Genomic DNA, 22,038 nt, shown 5'->3' on the forward strand with positions numbered 1-22,038 from the left:
TGATAAAATAAAAACAGTAAGGCTTCAGTGACATTCACAGCTTTTGACAACAATTCTGGGCTATCGTGCTTTTCCAACACATCCAGTAAGTGTAATGTAGCATTTCTTTCTTTTTTTTCTGATATAAGCAATAAAATAATGTTAGGACACAGACCGACCATCTAAACCTTTGTAACATCCTGTGTAAGATCACAGGATTTAAAAAGTGCCACTATGAAGTTAGACATCCTATGACTGAGGCTAACAGGAAACACACCAGGGATGGAGAGAAAACAGCTGCAGGGTCCAAACAAACACGTCCACACGGGTGAGCCCGAGGAAGTGCACTGAGAGGCTGACTTAAGCTCTCAATTCATGACAGCACCCATGGCTCAGTTATGGACAGATGGAATAGGTCCAAGCTAAGACTTGAACATGTCTGATTGCATGCAAAATTCTTCAAGACTGTCAGAATGAGATTATTAAACACTATACATAGCTAGAGGTCTGAGATCTTAAGCCATTACCTGACCTGGACAACTTGGTACCAGCTAACTCAGAACCTTGAGAACTGTGAACTATACCACCCCCTTCAAAAAAGTGATATGAAGGCCAGTGAGATGGCTCAGAGCTTGCTACACAAGCATGATGGCCTGAGTTGAACCCATGCAAAGAAAGCTGGATGTGGTGGTACCCATCCATAAGGCCAGTGCTCCCCAAGCAAGGTGGGAGGTAGAGACAGACCTGCCCCGATGATTCGGGGCTGGCTAGCCTAGAGCACACAGAAGCTAGAAAAATCCTGCCTTGATAAGGCAGGAGAGAAACACGTCCTAACAGTGTCCTCTGACCATCACATATGTGCCGTGGCATGTGCATGCCTCCACAAAGACGCCACCCTGTCTCCCCTCATATACATATACACATCACTCATATATCAAGTAGGTTCTATTGACATTTTTCTTTGTGTCTTCCCAAAACCATCCTCATCTTATAATTCCTATGCATTGACCAGGAGACCAGATTATTTTTTAAGGAATAAACTGGTATTGAATGTTTGTAGAAAGAAAACAGAAGCCAAAGCTGTACTGGTGGCATTCATTGCTATCACAGCCCAGTACTTTGCTCATTTCCAGAAGCGTTCTGCTATGACCTCAGCCACGCTTGACAAGGACCAGACATGCCCGGCACCTGCATGGTGAGACAGGCCAGGGCTGTGCTGATGACAAGGACCCCCACAAACAATGATTCTTTTTCAAGGTCCCTGGTTGCTGGGCAACGATTCAGACTTCCATTAACAGGTGATATCACATCCTGAGTGACGCCACACAAGGATGTGAGTAGCTGATTCTTCCTGCTGGGAGGCGGCCAGGCACCAAAGAGCCCGCACAATGGGCAACACTGGCTTCCACTGGATATTGAGATTTCATTATTCCCTAATTGGCCAGAGAGACTTTTAAGATGGGAACAAGAAAAGCAGAAAAGAAAGAAAGAAAAGACTCAACAAGTGGGTAAAAGCTGGGGAGACGGCAGGCTCGCAATGAGCTTTTGCTTTCACACAAAGAAGCATGTGACTTTGTTGCTTTGTCCTCTGACAGAAAGATATTTTTGAGCAGAAGGAAATTATTTAAAATAAACTTAAAAATTACTAGATTTATTTGGTTTGCATGCATGCATGTTGTTTGAGTGTATGTGAATGTGTGTGCGTGTATGTTTGTGTGTAGAGCAAAGGACAATTTAAAGGAGTTGGCTCTATCACCACGTTTGGTGGCAAGTGCCTTTACTCGCTGAGCCATCTTGCTAGTCTCAGACATTTTTTTCATCTATAATTTTTGACCTATAAAATATTTTTAATATTATTAGATATTTAGTATATTTAATATTATAAAATATTTATTACAGTAGGTAAAACAATAAAGCATTACAGAAAGAGAAACATAATATATTCTTTGATACTAGCCATTACTCACTTACTATAGAATGATTTAAAAGATAATACAGTTAGGTGTGTTCCAGGATGCCAACATTTTTATGGGCATAGGAAGTGTGCCAAGCCCGTATGGGGAGGAGCTCTCCAGGCCCTGTCCCTTTTCTTAAAATGTGTGGGCACCGGAAGCGGCCCCCACACCCACACTCATATGGGAAGCACTGAAAAGGAGTTGGAGGAGGCTGTGTCTGGGGGCAAAGTTGAAGGTATAAGACAAGAAAGACCGCATGTCAAAATGAGACAGTTGGGCTAATGAAGAAGATGCTTTCTGACCGCACTGATGAGTGAATCAAGAGGAAGGGCATGCATCACACAAATCAGGAGAGGCAATGATTTCGTTTGTTGTGTGCAGGTGTTGAACCAGACGACAAGGCTCGAGCTGCAGCTTCTACAACATTCTATTTCCACCAACAAACTTGAAAAGCAGATTTTGGACCAGACCAGTGAAATCAACAAACTACAAGACAAAAACAGGTAACACTACAAAATAACTGAGATTGGGAACTGTACCCTTTCTAGACACAGCCCACCTCATGACTGTAGGCATGGATTCCCCACAGTGAGGGGTTTCTGCCTACAGGACATACAGGTCAGAGGCCCTGACAACAAGAGGCAAGGAGAATTCTTGAAAAGACCTCAAAGTTGTCATTAATCCTGAATTTTATTTTCCATTCTGGGACTTTAAAGACTCCAGCAGGATTCTTTCAATTGCCTCAACATTATGCAGTTTAACACACACACACACACACACACACACACACACAGCTAGTGGGGTTGTGAAGTGACACTGCCTGAGAGCTTTAATATTAACGACACCGTATTTCTTGGCTCTTGGTGGCGGTGGGGTGGCAGTGACTGTGGGTGCGGTGATGTTCCTCACTCATGTAGTCCTAGCTTGCCTAAAACTTTCCGTGTAGACCAGGCTAGCCTTGGACTCACAGAGATATGCCTGCCTCAGTCTCCCTAGTGCTGGGATTAAAGAAGTGTACTGCCATGCCTAGTGGGGACCTTGTTTCTTGCAAGATGAACCACATCAGGAAAGCTAGAACAGCCTCTCTTGTGTAGTATTTTATTTAAAACTTACACTGAAGGCTGGAGAGATGGTTCAGCAGGTAAAAGTGCTTGCCAGACAAGCCTGACCACCTGAGGTCAATTCCCGGAACACACGGAAAGATGGAAGAAGAGAACCAGCTCTGCTAAACTGCCCACTGGCCTCATATACAGCAGTGGTCTGGGTCCACTTCCCCACGCCCTTGCTCACTAGTGAGAATGCACCCGTAAATACCTTAAGCAGCTTATGATGAAGTAAAAGGAAATGTTAATGTGAAATACAGTTGAGTCAATCTTTAAGTTAGATATTTAAAAATCTACACGATAACCTATACATTCACATGCTTATTTTACTGGGAGACAGCAGGGAGTTAGTTTCACAATATATGTGATGCTTACTCCTTGTTTTCAACCGAGACTGAATCTGACATGGAGAACGATCCTAAGAGCATGTCTCTCTCTTTATGCAGAAAAGGGATGAACATGGGCTCACATCATCCTCAGAGTTAATAACGAATTTAGCTGCAGTTATTTTTCCTGTTCTCTGGGTAGCCAGATTTGCTCTATCTTTTATTTAGGAGCTTGAAAAGCAAATAGACTATTTTTTTCTTTTCTGAACAGTTTTACTTCCTATTTTAAATTTCCCTTCTGTACAGTAAGGAATGAGAACTTGAGCCTGTAACAATCTTAGCTTCCCTTGGCAAGACTCTGCAGATGCTGGTGGTAACACTTATGCAAACACCACACCTCTCAGAAATGTGGCACTGCTCAGTTTGTGGAGCACTTCTTCCCACGGCTTCAAAACAGGCCAATATGCCCACCACGCCACCCAGTGTCTTCTCCGTAAACCCTCCCATTATTCAGGATGCACAGGGGATTGGATCTATAGTCCACTTTGGATAGCAAAATCCAAGGATACTCAAGTCCAGTATATGAAATGTGACACTATTACCCCGTAGCCTACAAAATCTCTCTCTAGGGGTTAAACTGGCCCTATGTTGTTTACAGATAATGCACAACATGATGTAACTGTGCTCAAATTATGCTGTATTATCTGGGGAGTAACAACAAAAAAGAGCGGGTATATAAGTTTAGCATGAGCGAACACCCTCCAGTAACTTCAATCCCAGTGTAGTCGCATCCACAGATGCAAAGCTTGTGACTATGAAGGGTTAACTGTCTTTAGTATTAATGTTTGCTTTTTTTTCTAGAAAACTTCAACTCTTGCCCCTTATTTTATACACGCTGTTGAAATACACTTTGTTACACAAAGAGAACAGAAACATCCACTACATTTTAAAATTCTTCTCAGGGTTTGGTGTGATTTCTTTGTAAATCAAGGATCTTCAACTATAGAGAATAGTGTTTCCAATCACGATGTAGCTTCCTAATAATTCTTGCTTAAATAATCCCTTGCATTGAAGTGTTTCACATTCCCCAGTTTAACTGACCTGGATCAATAAATAATGTGCCTTTCCAAGAATCAAAATCATCTTGTGTTTATGATTAAACCATGAAGTTTCTCTGTAAAAGCACTTGCCACACGTATCCAGTACAATGAAGTTTCTTGACTCACCTCAACAGTTTTTCTCAACTTGAAATGTTAAAAATCTACCTGAGGCACTCTGTTGGAGCTGCTCTGCCAGGTATGGGTACACAAAGTTTGATTTATCATAAAAACCTGTCAGTAACAAGAACCACATAGAAGGAACAAGAATCTTATAAGCTGCAAAAACTGTTTTCTCTTTTGTTACAAATATGGAATAATAAAGTTTCCTTGTCAAAGTGTCATGAAATTTCATTGATGATGTTAGCTCTCTTGATGGGTGTTTTCCTGCCTTCAATTCTGACCAGTCTAAGATTTTTAAAAAAATATGATTGGAAAAAATACGCGTCCCACATTCCACAAATGATTTTCAACAATGTTCAAAAATTTCTTCAAAGTGAAATTGCTTTCTTTACAGATTCAAGCAAAACCAAAAATATTTATCAGGATCAACATTTCTCCCCAAATCAATACTATTACACCTTAAGATTCACTAGAGAAAGTTAAATTTACTATGTGCTTTTCATTTCACCTTTCTCTTTTCCTCTAACAATAACTAAGCAACTCTGGGCTGTCTACCAGTGCCATGAAGTACGAAGTAGCCACTGATTCTATGCAGGTACCGAGAGGCAAAGGTTTACAAGTCGGGTTTCCCGCTCTTGTGTTCATCCCGCTGACAACAGCAGCTGCCACAGCCTTCACTGCAGGAGTGTGTTCCTGGAAGCAGTGCACCATCTTAACGGCCTCGTGTTTACACAGTCCACGCACTTGGAATTGTTTTCTGTAGCTTACTATACAGGGACAATTTCCAGTTAAAAATCAGTATGCTCTTAATCCATTTATCTTTACAAACTAAGATTAGAAATAACCATAAAAATGTTAAGAAGCCTTTTGGGACTTATATGTCATACCTTTATCAAGAGATTTTTAAGCAGCTTTTCGAGGGGCTTGCTCAGGCTCTAGGTGTTGAGCACTACCTAAGTGACACAGACTGGTTAGACTTCCCAGAGACGGGATCCACAGCAAGACAACAAAAACAAAACAAGCAAACAAACTAACAAAGGAGTTTAGAGTAAGAATGATCTGCATTTGAGTCTGGCATCACCAGACACCTGGGCGTATCTGTAGGCATGTGTTTTATTGCCTCTACATTTTACTTTTGTTCAATTTACTCCTTGAACATGGGACAATAATGTTGATACTGGTAATAAATAATATTTGCTAAGTGTCACCTAACAGTCTGTTTATACTTTTGCATGCACTTATTCCTTGGACCAGCCTCTTGCAGTGGGTAATATTAACCCAGCTTACAGATGAGGAAACCGAGACACAACTGAGTAAGCCAGAGAGCCAGGACTTAAACCTGTGTATAATATTCACCTCCATCATAGAAGAATATTTGCCACAGGGTACTGAAAGAGTAGCTGCTGTTATTATGATCAACATTTAAATGTAAATAGTTTAAGAGAAACAGAACACATGGCCCAAAGGTCCAATTCAAACTCTCTGCTCTCACTCAATAAAAGCAGTTGTAAGCAGAACTTGCAATAACATCAACTTCCTGTGAGCTGCTATCAGGCAGTGTTCATGACAGAGTCTTTTGCTGAGGCCTTCTGTATTTTTGCACACATACAACTGTATATTCTCTCAGATTTACACACACACACACACACACACACACACACACACACACACACACACACGTACACATATACCTAAATAGATCATCTTGGCAGTCTGAAGGATTTCTTTGGGCTATGAGAAATCTTCCTTCTTAAATTTTCTTTATTTTATGTGTATGAGTTTTTACCCACATATAGGTGTGTGTATTGTGTGCATGTCTGGTGTCTGCAGAGGTCAGGAGAGGGCACTGGTACCCTAAAATGCAGATTACAGAAGGCAGCTATGCTTACCACTATACATCCAGAAAACAGTTATGGGTAGCCTGCTGGAAACTGAAGCCAGGTCTTCTACAAGAGCAGCTAGAGTATTTAACCACTGAGCCACCCCTCCAGCCTCCAAATTATCCCATTTTACATTGCATTTTAACCAAACATCTTGGCAGCGCAGAAGCTGGCAAGGCCCCGGGGCACCTGGAACGCCCTTCCCTTACAAACAACTTCTCTGTAAGCTTCCTAGAGAAGAAGGTGCTGGACATGGAGGACAAGCACAGCGTGCAGCTGCAGTCCATGAAGGAGCAGAAGGACCAGCTCCAGGTGCTGGTGTCCAAGCAGAGCTCCGTCATTGATGAGCTGGAGAGGAAGCTGGTGACGGCCACCGTCAACAACTCGGTCCTTCAGAAGCAGCAGCACGACCTCATGGAGACAGTCAACAGCCTGCTGACCATGATGTCATCGCCCCACTGTGAGTAGAGCGCCTTGTTCCCATGACCTGTGGCCTGCCAACCCTCAAGACTCCAACATGATCTCTCTTAGGGGTTTCCTCCAGTAGTACAAGGTCTCAGCAGAGACCCAAGCAAGACATGGAGAATGGGGGGGGGGGTGGCGTGTATTCTACTAATTATCATGAAATACAGACCCCAAACAGTGTGTGTGTGTGTGTGTGTGCATGGTCATGTGCACATGGACACATGTGTGTCTAGAGGCTGGAACACAACCTCAATGTCGTTCCTCGGGTGCTATCTGCTTTGTCTTTAGAGACAGAGTGTCCCACTGGGGCCTGGAGCTCACAGAGTAGGCAAGGCTCACTGGCCAGGGGTCCAGGGATATATTCTTGTCCCCTGCTCAGCACTGAGATTCTAGGGGTGTGCTGCCATGTCTGCCTCTGATGTTTGATGTGAGTTCTAAAGCTCACATTCAAGATCTCAGGCCTGTGAGGTTTGCCCTTTACTGACAGCTGTCATTCCAACCCCCAAAGATAGCTTTGATTCAAGGCTACAAAGTTCTCATCTTGAGTTAGTTCCACCTTCAGCTAAATGGAGGTGGCTGGCAAGTTATTAAGCCACAGGGAATCTTTGTTTGACTTTCAAGTGGGCAAACTTTCCTGGGCCCCTGGGAAGGCTAGACACATAAGTGAGAGCCCCATTCCCAACTCCCCATGACTGGTGTGCGGGTGGCACCAAGGAGACACCAGTTCCATGCCCTTAAAGTAAATTCTGCCTCCTTCATTACCAGTTTTACTGGTTAGCTTCTTTTAGTTACTGGGGGTGGGGGGGAAGGAGGGTTGGGAGAGTCAGAGGGAGAGGGAGGAAAAGTCATCAGTCACCAGTTAAAGATGTAATATACCATCTTCACAGTGTTTTTGTTTTTTTTTTTTTCCCTGTAGGATTTTTTTCCTAACTGAATTTGATTTCATTTTTATTGTGGTTTATTTCACAATGTCCTCCTTAGCTGGTTTGGTAAGGGGTGGAGTGTGGGGTGGGTGGGAGACGAATGGGAAGTTGAAGCAGTGACGGCAGAATTAAGATCTGAAGGAAACGTAGAAGCCTATAAGGTTTAAGCACATAGATAAATAGGCATGCTGTGCGAGCACATGCATTTGTGCAGGCAGAGGCCAGGAGAAGATGCCCAGTACCCTGCTGCAGCACTCTCAGGGAACCAGAGCTGACGGCTAAAGAGCCACTGTAATCCCCCTGTTGCCCAACCCCAAGTGCTGGGGCTACTGCTGTATGCTGCCACATGGGGATTTCTACAAGGGAGCAAGGATCCCAGCTTTGGACCTCAGGCTCACTGAATGAGTACGCTGACCTAACACAGAGCCCTCTTTTCAGTCTTCAATTTAATACTCTAGAAAGGATTAAAGACTTAGCCTCAGACATACAAAGAACAGTCAGTGTGTACATTCCAACTTCAGTGGGAAAAGGAGCCAAAGAGACCTGCGGGTGATGGTGGAGCGGATGCTGCTTTAGGTGCAATTCCCTCTGTTCTTTTATAATGTCTGCCCAAGTCCAGTCCAGAAGGGACTTTTTTTTAAGGGGTTGGTTTATTACAGCTCACTATGAAGCACCCGATTACATACAGTTGATTTTGAAAGGGAATAAGGAGCTGGCAGGATTGCTCAGTGGGTAAAGGTGCTTGCCAACCAAAAACCTGTGTTTAGATCCCTAGGAAGGATGACTGGTGGAAGGAGAACTGACTACTGCAAATTGTCCTGACTGCCGGGCCCATACCATGGCACATGTGCACATACACGTAGACACACACACACACACACACACACACACACACACACACACACACATATAAATAAATAAATGTAATTTTAAAAAGTTAGCAAGAGCTATTTGTATTAATTTCCCAAACTGACAGGAAAGCATTCCGGGAGGGTAACTTTGGGAATGAGTGCAGTCTGCCCTGCTTATATGAGAACAAATGTCCAGGTACTAGGTAAAAGGCTTTTCTCCACTCACAAACCCCACTTAAATGCCTGCTTTTTAAAACACAGCTAAGGGCTCTGCTGTTGTCCCTAAAGAAGAGCAAACCACCTTCAGAGACTGTGCAGAAATCTTCAAGTCAGGCCTCACCACCAGTGGCATCTACACGCTGACCTTCCCCAACTCCACAGAGGAGATCAAGGTAAGGAAGGATGCCCCCTATCAGCTGTGAGGGCTCCCTGGAGTCACTGCGAGCACCCACGCCCCATGCCCTTCCCAGGCTCTCAGCGAGGGCTCTGCCGTTGCTGGGTACAGAGCATGGGTGCTGCGCACACGGCCTGCAGCCCCGCCTTCCTCCACACGCAGGTCCTATTGCAGTGAGGCATATGCTCAGGTGTCTCCCCAAGGCGCCGGCACCATCTCATTAATTTTACTGGAGATATCTTCTCCAGGCTGAAGCTGCATGAACCAGTCTGTCTTCATTTTACCAAGCACTAGTTACATTCCATTTTGGAGTGAGCTCATTGAGAACACACCTAACAATAAATACTGTTCAGAAGGGACTAGCTTGCACACATATAAACTGTCGAAAGTGCACTTGGCTGCCAAAATTTAATAAAGGCAGTCACTTTTACTGAGGCAGGGGAATTCCTTGAGTGCAGAAGTTCAGGATCTTCTTGATAAACACTTTGAGAGTCTCTCTCAACAAAATCCCCAAACAAGAATACTTTTTACTGCTGTGACACATTTCTTTGGCACTACTGCCATTCTTTCTTTAGATTGCATGCGGGCCAGGCAAAACATGAAGGGGACAACTGTTTCCATATGAAGTTGCTCACAGGGACCCCAGGAAGCTCAGGATTCCACAGTTCATAGTGGGAGACTGTGCTCCTGTCCAGTGCGGTCCGGAAGACCTGAGCACACTGCCCAAAGGCACAATTCTTCTCCTCTCCTGTGGGGGAGTTCAGATCGGTTTCTGTTCCGTCTGAAGAAAGTAGACAGGACCCCAGCCCTGTCCAGCAGGGCGGGTTAACACACAGCAGACTGCCATCCACTGGGAGCCCTGAAGAAGCCCAGAGAGACTGAATCTCAGCAGGCAGTCTTTCCCTGGCTTCTCTGAGAGTTCTGATGAGGTAGGCTGACATTGCATGAGATCAGCGTGAAGGTTTATGTAAGTGCCGGACACTGTCTATACTGCATGTTAACAGATAGGGCTGCATCTAAGGTAGGAGGAGCTACGCGCTGAGGCAACATGGCCCTAGAGGACCATGGGTGCTCGGGAAGCTGGGTCAACACAGCAACTTCAGAGGCTCCGGAAGCAGCAATTTTCTGAGCTCCACATTGTCTTCAGAATTTAACATGGTATCAAAGTAGAATATAAGCATTAAGAGTTTAAAGATATGGAATTTGAAACAGAAACATACACTTTGATTATGAATTAAAAAACAAATAGTGTTTTATGTAGAATAATACTTCTCCAATTCATTCAGGCTGCTTTAAACCAACCTTAAAAATCAGTTAATATCCAAGGTGGCCTAGAAGCAGGGCACCAGGCAGAAGAAACAATACAGCTTTCTGCAGATGAAAAACTAGTAACTCTAGACTGAGAGTCTCCACCCCCCTGCTACGCAGCTTGCAAGACACGTCTTTGCATTCTGGTGTTTGTCACAAGACGCCTGCATGTTCTTGGCCTGGTAATAATGCGGACAGGAGCTCCAAGAACGGACAGAGGCTACAAGCACACTGGCAACACTTGCAGATCTGGGAGCACACTCTCACACAATCACACAGTCACATGATGTGTGACTAGGGATGCTTTTCCTGCCAGCACCATGCTACCCTCAAAGTTTGACAAGCAAAAAGTGTAAAGATCCAGTGCCCTGCATTATGTGTCTAGGTCATGGTTAGAGATAGATTTATATTCCCTTTAGTATTCTCAGTAAAAATAAATCCATTTACACAGCAGGGAACAGTAAGTTTTTTTTTTTTCAAAACCTCATTCCACCCCCCACCCCACCCCCACAAAACAGCTGTCTAACAGTGATGTGATGGCTCAGTGGGGAAAAGTGATTGTCATGCAAGCCTGATGACCTGAGGGTGATTCCAAGATCAGAAGGTGAAAGGAGAGGACCAACTTTCAAAAGCTGTCCTCTGACTTCCACTTGCATGCTCTGCTTACCCCCCCCACACTAATAAAAAATTTTAAAATTAAAATAACGGGGTGTATTATATTTATCTCTAAACTTCCTTCCAGACTTAAGGTTCCATAATGACAATGTGATCTTGTGTCACTCACCTGTCATCCCACCTTACATGGTGTGACAGTACCAGAGGTGGCCCTGGAGTAAATAACACATGGAGCCTGCACAGTGGGTCACAGCAGACACAGCTATCTAATTCAAAGGAAAGAATGCTCGGGCCACAGGCTTTAGATCACAGCTTTACATTTACATGAGGTTTTTGTGGAAGGAGACACACTCAAAGGGCATCTGTGAGGAGCACAAGCGTGTGCTTTGCTAGTTAGGAGCACAATTGTTTCCTTCCCCAGGTTTCTCGGGATAAGACTCCCAGTGCTTATGGACGTCTGCTATTTATTCAGTTCATCAAGGCCTGAAGCTGGGGCACAGCACTCAACTCAAGCATTGCTTGCTGAACAGCTTCAGGCTTCGGGTTCTCGTGCCAGGCGGAGGGATGCAAATCAAAAGCATTAAGCGCCTCCAGGTTTGTGGCAACGGAAGTGGTCATGCCCTGCCTGAGGACAGCTGCCTTTCAGATCTGCGTCTGATCCTTGTCAGTGTTTTTGCTGAGCATCTCCTAGCCATGTGGACACTCCACTGGAATACTATGTCTTTTTGCAAATTTCACAGCCCAGTGAATCGTAATTCTGTTTCTCACAAATGCTTTGTTCTTTATTTCTTAAAAATCTGGACAAAGTATTAAGAGAATGTTCTAGCAACTTTGTCATGGTCACTAATAGAGAATAAAAACATGGTTCATATAATTTATTTATGTACTAGCAGTGACCCTTAATGTTGGGAGTCTTGCTTCTGACTCCCACAAGATAAATGGTCCTCTAAACAAGGAAGAGCCTGTTTCAAATATCATCAGGCAACTAGCTCCATCGTGAAGATTTCGACACCAGGAGTCAGATATTATTAGAACAAGGGTGGGCTCACTCAAACATTTCTTTCCATCTACCAACATGCCACTTAGGATGCACAGCCACTGGGTCCTGACCCTGGTGTAGCTTGTTCAGTATACATGGATAGGAGTTAGCTAACAGAAACAGCATCCATGCACAGTGATAACCAGGGGTTCCTTCAGCAAATCTGCTTTGTGTATTTAAATAGTCTCACTGAGGATAGAACCATTTTGTTTCATGCCACATGTCTTTCCAAACTCAAGTCAGTGGGAAAGGTGACATGAAGGCCCAGGGCCTTCCTGGGGAGGTAGAACAGTGGCGGAGAAATGCTTCCACAAAGCAATCCACTAAACATATCAAGGTCTGTGAGTGACAGAGATGAACAACATGGCGGACTGGGTGGATTCCATGGGGTTTAATTCCTTAAAGGCAACATGAAGAAATATGATGAGAAGCTCTTATTTATGGCTCTTTTAGTTCTTACCCCTAGAATCCTAACTCACAAATATAGAGCAGCTATACTTTAACTAACTCTGCAAAAATGGCCTTTCTTTGTCTCCAAAGACCATGGCATTCAACAAAGGAGGAATATTCATAACTGGTTGTGAACCCTAATATTCCTACCATGTTTGCTGTAGGGGAATTATCTTATTTTCTGGCAAACTTTTTTTTTTTTTTTGGTCCTACTGTAATCTCATAATTGAAAAGTATTTATATAATCTTATTTTCAGGGGTTTTTAATTTTACAATAAAACTCCAGCTGAGTTGAAATTAAACATGCAAGCCCAAAGAATTTTGCGTTCTGGGCAAAGTTTTTAAAGACCACTGAGGCAGTTTAAAAGCAGAAAAAAAAGAGCGGGGAAAAATGCCACAGGCAGCACAGGAAATGTGCAGAAGCCTGAACTCCAACCCTGGTGTCAGAGCTGCCCAGCCAAGCCGGGTCACATGGTGCTGGCACTGTAGAACCCCGAGGCCCTCATAGACAGGAGAAACTGGCTCTCTCTGCACACAGAGGAAGCCCAACAGCTCCACGGCAGGAGAACATGACAGCAGTGTGGAACCTTGTAGTGAAAAGGCTGTGACTCTACAATGTGGATGTAGCTGGCAGTGAGGGTTGTCAGTGAACACAAGCCTTTGGTTTTCTAAAGGTACAGGATTTGAGGAGAATCTGCCAGTTTCCTCAAAGTCACAGAGAATCACTCTTAAAAACAATTACGGGGTGGAACTCTTTAGCCAGAGCACACGATGAGCAGGAAGTCCGGTTTTCACCAGTGCGTCATGTGATTCAGTTGCTTGTCAATCATCACCATTAAATTTTTCCAATACACTCCAAAAATCTGGCAGCAACAATTTACCCCACCAATTATTACAACACCTCTCTCCCCCGAAGGTGCCACTACTACAAAGGCCTGGGTCACCAAACTCTAGCATGCAATAACTGTATGCTTTTTCCTGCAGGCCTACTGTGACATGGACGTGGGTGGAGGAGGGTGGACAGTCATCCAGCACCGGGAAGATGGCACTGTCGACTTCCAGAGAACGTGGAAAGAATATAAAGAGGTGAGGAAGTGTGCTAAGCCACCTCAAAGAAGTGCTTTCCTTTGGGAAAACTAATATTCCAAGATCTTCAGAACTTTAGACACAAATGCAGGACTGACCAATGGCTTCTGAAGACGTTGTTTATGATACAGTTCTTTGCGCCCACCTTTTCGGTCTCTCTTAAAAGAATGTTGCAGTCAAAGTACCTGAAATATAAAGCAGTGCACTCTGGGGGGCTGCTCTGTGGTGAGGCTCCCATAGCACAAGTCATTATGGTTTTTGGTACCCAGGTGGGTCTAGCTATTCCCCACAGCTACATCTCTGCTCATAGCTATTCTAACAGTTCATTTTCTTCCAAGAACAGCTCAGTAACTTAAAATTAACTTTAAAGAAAATCTATTTCCTGAGCTGGGGAGATGACTCATCCATAAAATGTTCGCTGTGCGAGTGCAGGGACTTGAGTTTGAATCCCCAGAACCCATCTAGAGCTGCACATGTTGGTTCTCATCTGTAATCCTATGACAAGATGATAAGACAAGTGATTCCCCCCCAGAATTTTGTGGACCGGCCAGCTAGCCTTGTACATGCAGTGGCGAAAGAGAAACCCTGCCTCAAACAAGGCGGAGAGTAGAGCTAACCCCAGAGTGCCACTGGCTTCCACAAGTGCACAGTGGCCTTTATTTACCATCATATATTTTCTCTCTCAAAATTAAAAACATCTTTTCTGTGTGCAAGACCTCACATTTGATCGGTACAGGGCTAGGGAGTACCACCTGCTGACTGAGATAAGCTGGTGGAATCCAAACACAAGGGACAACCAGTGGACTAACTGAACTGCTGTCGGCCGCAGGGGTTCGGGAGCCCTCTGGGAGAGTACTGGCTGGGCAACGAGTTTGTCTCACAGCTGACCAACTGGCATCGCTATGTGCTGAAGATACAGCTGAAGGACTGGGAAGGCAATGAGGCCCATTCATTGTATGAGCACTTCTTCCTCTCCAGTGAAGAGTTCAATTACAGGTGAGTAAGCTGTCACTTTCTGGGGAATCACTCTAGGCGCTCATCCAAGAGGCCCACGACTGAGCCGTACTGCACTGCTCTTTCTTAGAGGCACTGCTGTCTTTAAGTTTCTCTAGGTTTCACATCCTAGCTTTTGCTGGTGAGGAAACTCGCTAGTTTAGGCACTTGCCTTGCATGGGCCAGACCCTAAACCAGTCCCTAGGAATGTGTAGGAAACCCTGAGGGCAGTTTTGCACCTGTTGCCTTCCTGTGTGTGCTCGAAGGAGATGCTGTGTGGCAGACAGCATGCCATTGGTGTCCCCTGGAGAATTAGTGAGTGTGAGAGGCACCTCACTAATGTAAGAGTAGACAGACATCAGGACCATAGTGTTTTCTTACCAAAGGTATTAAACTGTAGCCCATGCTTTAAAGGTTAAACGCGGTTAATTGTTGTGACCAACCCATCCCAAATTAAGAAACAGAGCGCACATCTGAGTCACAGCACCCCCGTAGCTTTTAGCTCACCCCACCCATCTGACAATAGTAAAGACAAATGTTCCCAGAGCACAGGCAGCCCTGACAGCACACTTACTCTCTGGCTGTGAAGTCTGGTTAGGGAGGAGAGCAGCAAGGATGTGGCTTTCTGGTGGATGGCTGGAGGCACGCATGGGGTGCCGGAGTGAGCCTGTACAGTGCTGCGCTCAAATCCAGGTTCCTTGGAGGTACAGAGCAGGAAGGGAAGGGCTGTAGCCCCAAAGGAGCAGGTCTGTGCACAGCTGACTGCAGGCGCCCAAAGAGGGCGTGAGCACCTACTGCTCCTGTCTACAGAATGCAGAATGAAGCCAGCTGAAGCCACAGGGCACAAGCGACACACAACAGGGCCCCGGTAAACAAAGCCACAGCCCAAGGTGCCACCTCCATCTCAGTGGCACCCAGGCCCTGTAGAGAGGAAGCTTGACTGTATCTCATCCTTGGCTGGTGTCCTAGGAAGGTCACAGTGGACAGCACAGGGAAGCCTGCTCAGAGCCTGCGGCCTGACCTGACAGCTACATGCTGCCCAGGACAGCCTGCTTTTTACAGACAGTGGCTGAGGACTCAGAAGCTGTTTTCAAAGCAGGCAAAACCTGATGTGGATTTGAAACAGTCAGTGAGGCAGTGGGGGAAACTTCTAGAACATGCACCACGCCAGCACCCACAAGGTCCCACCTGACTCCAGAGCCCAGATGTCAGTGATTCTGAGACACAAGTGGTTTTCATTGTGCTATCTCCAAGCTAAATATTTTCTTAACTGGCAGCAGTTAGTAATCTACAATAGCGGGATTTTTTTTTTTTTTTAAAGAAGGAAACAAATAAATGAGGAATTAAGTCTGTTTATATAGGGAGATTTTACTAACTGGGTCAATCACCCTTCCACACTGACATAAAAATATCTTAAGCCGAGGTTCTTTTGGAAATGCAAACTTACTTTGAATATGCTATTTGAAAAGAAAAAAACTCACTGTTTTTTTTGAGGCTTAATTTATTTGGAAATGTGAAACAAATAGCCCCTGAAAGCTGGATACACTAATTAGCAGGATGATAATATGGTAAGTGGACCGTGAAACAGCGGGGAATAAAGGGTGCTCCAGAGCTGACCATGCTTCCTGCAAATGAGAACCATCAGAAAACTGAAATGCGTATGAGAAGCGGGTGCGCAGCAGAAGGACAGTCTGTCTTTCTGTCTGCCTGTCCCCTTCTGCCCAGATCCCTAAGGTAGTGTCTTGTGTAGCCTAAGCTGATCCCAAACTTGGCCAAGGATTGGCCTCAAACTCCTGATTCTGCTGTCTCCACCTCTCAGATGGTAAAACTATAGGCCCGGGCACCATCATGGCCAGCTCATGGCTGTTCTCAATAACAGATCTGAAAGAATGTACTTTTATCTGGAAGGCCTCCAAAGGATCTAAAATTGTACAACCTTTCAAATAGACTAATAAAAATAGCTTTCTCTTTCATATTACTTGCCTTTGGAGGACATTTAATGAGTCCCCTGAGAACTGACCTTTCAAAGAAGACAAGAGACTGAAAAGGAAGACGAGCATCAAGCCTCGGGAGGTGGGGTGGGGATGGCGTATGTCCGGCCCACCTAGGCTTTAAGAGAAAAGGACCAGAAGGAAATGTGTTTTAGATTCCCAAACACGTAAGAAACAGTAACCCACACACTGCAGCTGGTGTCCTGGGGCGGCATGAGCGCTCAGTGTGCACACCTTGGGAAGAGCCCTGGGAGGGGGGCTCTCCTCTCTGCCTGTTCCCACATGAGATCCTGAGAAGTGAATCCCCCTAAGGTGGTGGTTCTCAAGGACAGGAGGCTCTACAAAGAAGAGCACGTTTGGGGGCTCAAAGGACACGTCCTAGTCACCACCGCAGGCTCTCCCCTTGTGGCATTCTGGCCCAGCACCTCTTGAGTCTAGATCTCATCAAATCATGGGGATGCAGCATGCTAGTCGCCCAGAGGCATGCCAAGACACCAAAAGGACATCCTCACGGTTGCCAGAGCATGTAAAACCCAGCTCTGGCCTGACTTGCATCGTCTGACCACGGGCAGTCGGTGGCAGTGATGTGATTATCTTACAGAATTATACATTCTAACTGGGCATGGCTGTGAACCACTGTAACCCCAGCACTTTGGAGGCTGAGGCAGGTGGACTACCCCAAGTTCAAGGTCAACCTAGGCTGCATAGTGAGTTCGAGGCAAGCTTGAGCTACAGTGCAAAACAAAAACAGTATAACAAAACAGTAAGTAAATAAAATGATGATGTTTTTCATTTCCCTTAGATTCTCCTTGTTGGCACAGTTGGCTGCCACAAGCCACACTCTGGCAATGGTCCAACAGTGTGGGCCATGACCAGGTGTCTGCAGTGACATTTACTCCCTTCCTGGGGTAGGGCAGGTTTATTACAGCAGCGTATGAAATCATGGCAAGGCAGTTACAGTGACTTACTCTACACAGCATTGTGTATTTCTACTCCAAACTCAACACCCACTCCTTGTCTCCCAGCCTGCCCGCCCCAGCTCCTGCCCCTTCAGAACACAGAGAGGGTATCCAGTCATTCCAGAATCTATTGCACAGGGACAGTGGATGGGGGTCTGTGGGGAAGCCCCCTTGTACTACAGATGCCTCTCCTTATCTGAACACAGAAGGAAAATAAATTACAAGGCCCCCACCAAGCCCTGCTAGTGCTGCTGCAGGCAATATGTGTTGAAGTTGTCATGAAAACATCCCCCTTTGTCGGATGGTTTGATGATAAGTTGGTTCCTGTTTATACCAGTGCAAAATATTTTGTACAGAGTAGGCACTGGAGTGCACTGACCGGCCAGAGCGCGTTCTGTAGAATGGAATTCTTCACCATGAGAAATTTTCCACTACGGTGAATCAACAATCCCAGCCAGTTACAGTTTTTATTTTTTCCTTTGCATGTTCCAGGATTCACCTTACAGGACTTACAGGCACCGCGGGCAAAATAAGTAGCATCAGCCAACCAGGAAACGATTTTAGCACAAAGGATTCGGACAACGACAAATGCATCTGCAAGTGTTCCCAGATGCTCTCGGGAGGTAGGGAGACTCTTCCTGTTTGTACTGGCAAGAAGTAACTGCACAGCATGGAAGGGTGGCAGTGTGGTGCTAACGCTGGGGTGGGTGACAGTGGCCTTACTTTCATAAGAGGACCAGCTAGCTGGATGGTGAGTGGGAACCAGTGCGTTGGTTCCACCTCCTTTTGGCTCAAGTGTGAAGTGAGAACATGGCATGGAGCTGGAATTGTCACTGGGCCAACAGCGCACTCTCTGGACACTCGGAAGCATGCTGGGTGAAGTATGTGAATATGCAACATCCAGCAAGCTCTCTGGAGGTTGTGCTCACTAACTGGATGAAAGGCAAATGGTTTACCTCCATTACTTTATTTCTGTTTAACTTAACATCCAGCCAAGGACTTTACAGCTGTCTCTTGCAATGATTCCTACACATAGCAAATGATTGAAAGAAAAAGTGGGCTGGCGCGACAGCTTAGTGGCTAAGGCGCCTGCCACGTACACATGAAAGCTACAGTGCCCCTGTAAGAAGCTGAGCATGTGATGTGCTGTGACCCCAGAGCTGGGCCATGCTTGCCTGTCCATCTAGCTGAATCCCTGAATTTTAGGCTTGTTAAGAGACTCTATCTCGGGCCTGTGAGATAGATGGGTGAGTGGGTAAAGGTGCTTGCTGTCAAGTCTGACAGCCTGAGTTTGATCCCTGGGTCCCAGTGGTGGAGCATGATATGCTGTGGCATGTCCCCACAAGTAAATAAATAAATAATAAATAGGTAATTAAAAATATATAAATTGCTACTAAGACAAGTAAATGATCTGAGCTTGAACCACACCTGCTCTTCAGTCAAGAATCCTTGTGGCAACAAGTGGATTTATTTATTTATGAAATGAAATGAAATTTAGAACCTGAAATTTCATGAGAGAATTAGGCCCCCCTATCAGACAGATCCTGGAGTTCTGGAGTTCTTGGGAGAGCAGAGTGGCCACTTGGTGGCATGAGTTTTCCCCATTAGTTGTAATTATTCAGAGGAAAGAAAGCTATGGAACTGTTTTGTAAAGGGGGCTAGACTCTATCTCACTGCAACAATTGTCTTTAAAGACACATGACACGGGGCTGGATTCTGGGGGCCTGGTACCCCTAATCCCGAGGAAGCCTGACATTCCCACACTTAGACCTCTCTGGAGAGGCAGCCTGTTCTCAGACCACCCATGTGCTGCTACTACAGAGCAGGAAGGCTACTTCACAACCAAGGACACAATCTATTTATTTATCTAGTTCAAGATTTAGGGCCTGAGAGTAGAGCTGGAAGAGACAGAAGAGAAGGGAAAATGGGGAGGTCCGGGCTCCAGGAGGCTAAGTTCCACGGCACAGGCTCACCCATGGAGAAGATATCCTATGGAGCAGCAAGATGTCTGCAGGAGCAGTGATACAGATGCCACCTGTAGGTTAAGACAGATCTGCAACTTACATTTCTCCATGTCCCAAGGATTTTGCACAATACAGATCTTTTTTACACACCTCCACGTATCAGAATCACCAGGCAGCAATGAAACAGCTGTACTCCATGGAAAAAAAATTATTATAATTAATTTTAGAGACCGTGCCTTACCAATATGGTGTCCCATCTGCCCTGAGGTAGCATCGGGATTGGTGTTTCACCCACGTTATTATCAACTCTTGCTATTGTTTTCTGTATTTAAAAATAAACACTCTCATACAATTGGTGTCTCTCCCACACGAGGCTTAAAGATGAATTCAGATTAGTACACCATAGAGTTTACACTTTCAAACCGCAAATCTTGCCTGCAAGATCCTGTTTGTGGGTGGAATCCAGAGCTACCACAAGGAAGGTACTTATGGCTGCCTGACTTTCCCTCAGCACTGCACCTTAGAGGGGTAAAGTTCATTTTTCCCTAGCTAGGAACAAACAGAGCACCAGGCTCTCGGCTTCAATCCCAACCAAAACAATCCCATAGCAGAGAATGGGAATCATTTGGCCCACCTTGCTGTTAAGACTTCTACCCACATCTACCCACTTCTACCCACATCTACCTCTAGTCTCACCACAACGTTCCCATGGGAGACAGGCTTTTCACACAGCACTGACCAACATTTCTCCATGGTGCCAGGATTCTACACAAGAGGAGCTAGAAAACGTATAGGAACACATGCTACAACAGAACCGTGACTGCGTCGGCGTGCAGTTTGTGTCTGTGGAATAACAAATCCATGTGGCTCTTCCCACACCGTGAGGGCGTTGTGTGCACGCGCCCGAATCCCGCTGACACAGGTGCTGCCACTCACTCGTGATTCCTTCTGTGTTTCACTTTCACAGGCTGGTGGTTCGATGCCTGTGGCCCTTCCAACTTGAATGGACAGTACTACCCACAAAAGCAGAGCACAAACAAGTTCAACGGCATCAAGTGGTACTACTGGAAGGGGTCTGGCTACTCGCTCAAGGCCACCACCATGATGATTCGGCCAGCTGACTTCTAAATGCCTGCCTGCGCCGCCAGAAGGGCGGACTGTGGCCAGAGATTAACCCCTGAAGCACTGAGAGGCACCAATGCACAACAGCCCCCTTCTGTGTCAGGAGGCGCTCCTGCGGGTCGGGGAGGATCTGTGTGTGCCAGACTGGAGCACATTGCTTAAGCCTGCACTGCTAAAGAACCAAAGGAAACACAAAGGCACTGCGTGCGTGCGGGCTGGGAAACACCTGTGGGAGGGTGATGCTGACGCTGAGAATCAGAGGGACAGCATGCAGATTCTGCCACAAGGAAGAGGGTTCCCTGAGCGCTCATCAGAAAATAACTGGAAAACGGAACGCTTAGACCATGCAGATAATCCTGGGACCAGACTCCTCTATGCACAGTTTACAGACTGTATAAATGTGCAGCATGGCTGTCTCAATGACAAGACACCAGCGTGACATAGAGACAAATGTCCTCTCAGGACAGCAGCGAGTATTTGGGGAGCTGAAAGCGGTGGTAACAGGTTAACATCGGGAGAAGCACAGTGTATTGTTTTCCTCTTAGGTGCTTTACATTTTCATTCGAAGACAGCACATTTACCTATCTCGACGGCTTAGTTTTTAAGGGCTGGATACTATTTACTATATGGTGGAAGCGCCCACATTTCTGGAATTACCACCAAGCGGGCACCATGTTGGTGTGTGTGGAGACTGAAGTGTTTTGTTTTCTGCCTGGCTGTTAAATATGAAGGTATTTTTAGTAATTAAATATAAGTTATTAGTTGAGGTGATGTCTAATTTTTATGATAATATTTACAATTTTGTTCTTTGGTCACACACACAAAATCTCTGTGCCTCGTGACACAGGTTTTTAATGAGGAAAACGCAGTTTCATGGTGAAGAGGCTTTGCCATTGGGTCAGTATTCGATCCCACAGATCTGCTCCTTTGTTTACTGAGATATATTTTACAAAATGAAGCTAAATGTAATTTGTGATTGAAAAAAAAAAACATCCCACATAGGACATCTACAAAGCAGTAATTCTCTGAATTAATTTATAGAAAACAATAATTTGCCTTAGCAGCACTTTTATATTCACTAACAAACTGAACACGTGTTTCAGCATATAAAGCCAAAATGTCCCTCTCACAGTATTACCAGATAGCCCTAGAAAAAGTTTCAGAGCACAACTTTCTGCTTGGAACTGTTCAACCTTAGTTCCCTCTGGTCCAGCTCCTCTGAAGCCTGCAGAGTGTGTTCTTATCAATGAGCACCTACAGCCTCCTTACCTGTCTGTCTTCACGTCTATTACCTTTTAAAGTTCTCTAACCCAGTGGTTCTTGTGCTGGCCCCTGACCATAACATTATCTCATTGCCACTTCACAACTGTCATTTTGCTTCTGTTATGAATCTAATATGCAGCGTATCTGATATG

The 22,038-nt window shown here is 45.2% G+C and overlaps 2 protein-coding genes across 2 annotated transcripts in view; one reads left to right on the forward strand and one right to left on the reverse strand.

Moving 5' to 3' along the window:
• Window positions 1-21,358, forward strand: part of Angpt2 (angiopoietin 2) — a 49,739-nt gene extending 28,381 nt beyond the window's left edge. Inside the window, exons 3-9 of the mRNA XM_055608492.1 lie at window positions 2,316-2,437; window positions 6,691-6,923; window positions 8,964-9,094; window positions 13,493-13,594; window positions 14,424-14,590; window positions 18,030-18,160; window positions 20,469-21,358. Coding sequence (XP_055464467.1) covers window positions 2,316-2,437; window positions 6,691-6,923; window positions 8,964-9,094; window positions 13,493-13,594; window positions 14,424-14,590; window positions 18,030-18,160; window positions 20,469-20,629 — 1,047 coding nt within the window. The 3' untranslated portion in view covers window positions 20,630-21,358. The remainder of the gene's footprint in view (window positions 1-2,315; window positions 2,438-6,690; window positions 6,924-8,963; window positions 9,095-13,492; window positions 13,595-14,423; window positions 14,591-18,029; window positions 18,161-20,468) is intronic.
• Mcph1 (microcephalin 1) overlaps window positions 1-22,038 on the reverse strand; it is a 195,804-nt gene that overhangs the window by 88,285 nt on the left and 85,481 nt on the right. The window lies entirely within an intron of this gene.

The sequence above is a fragment of the Psammomys obesus genome, unplaced genomic scaffold, assembly GCF_907164565.1.
Source record: "Psammomys obesus unplaced genomic scaffold, mPsaObe1.curated_primary_1811, whole genome shotgun sequence".
Lineage (NCBI taxonomy): Eukaryota > Metazoa > Chordata > Mammalia > Rodentia > Muridae > Psammomys > Psammomys obesus.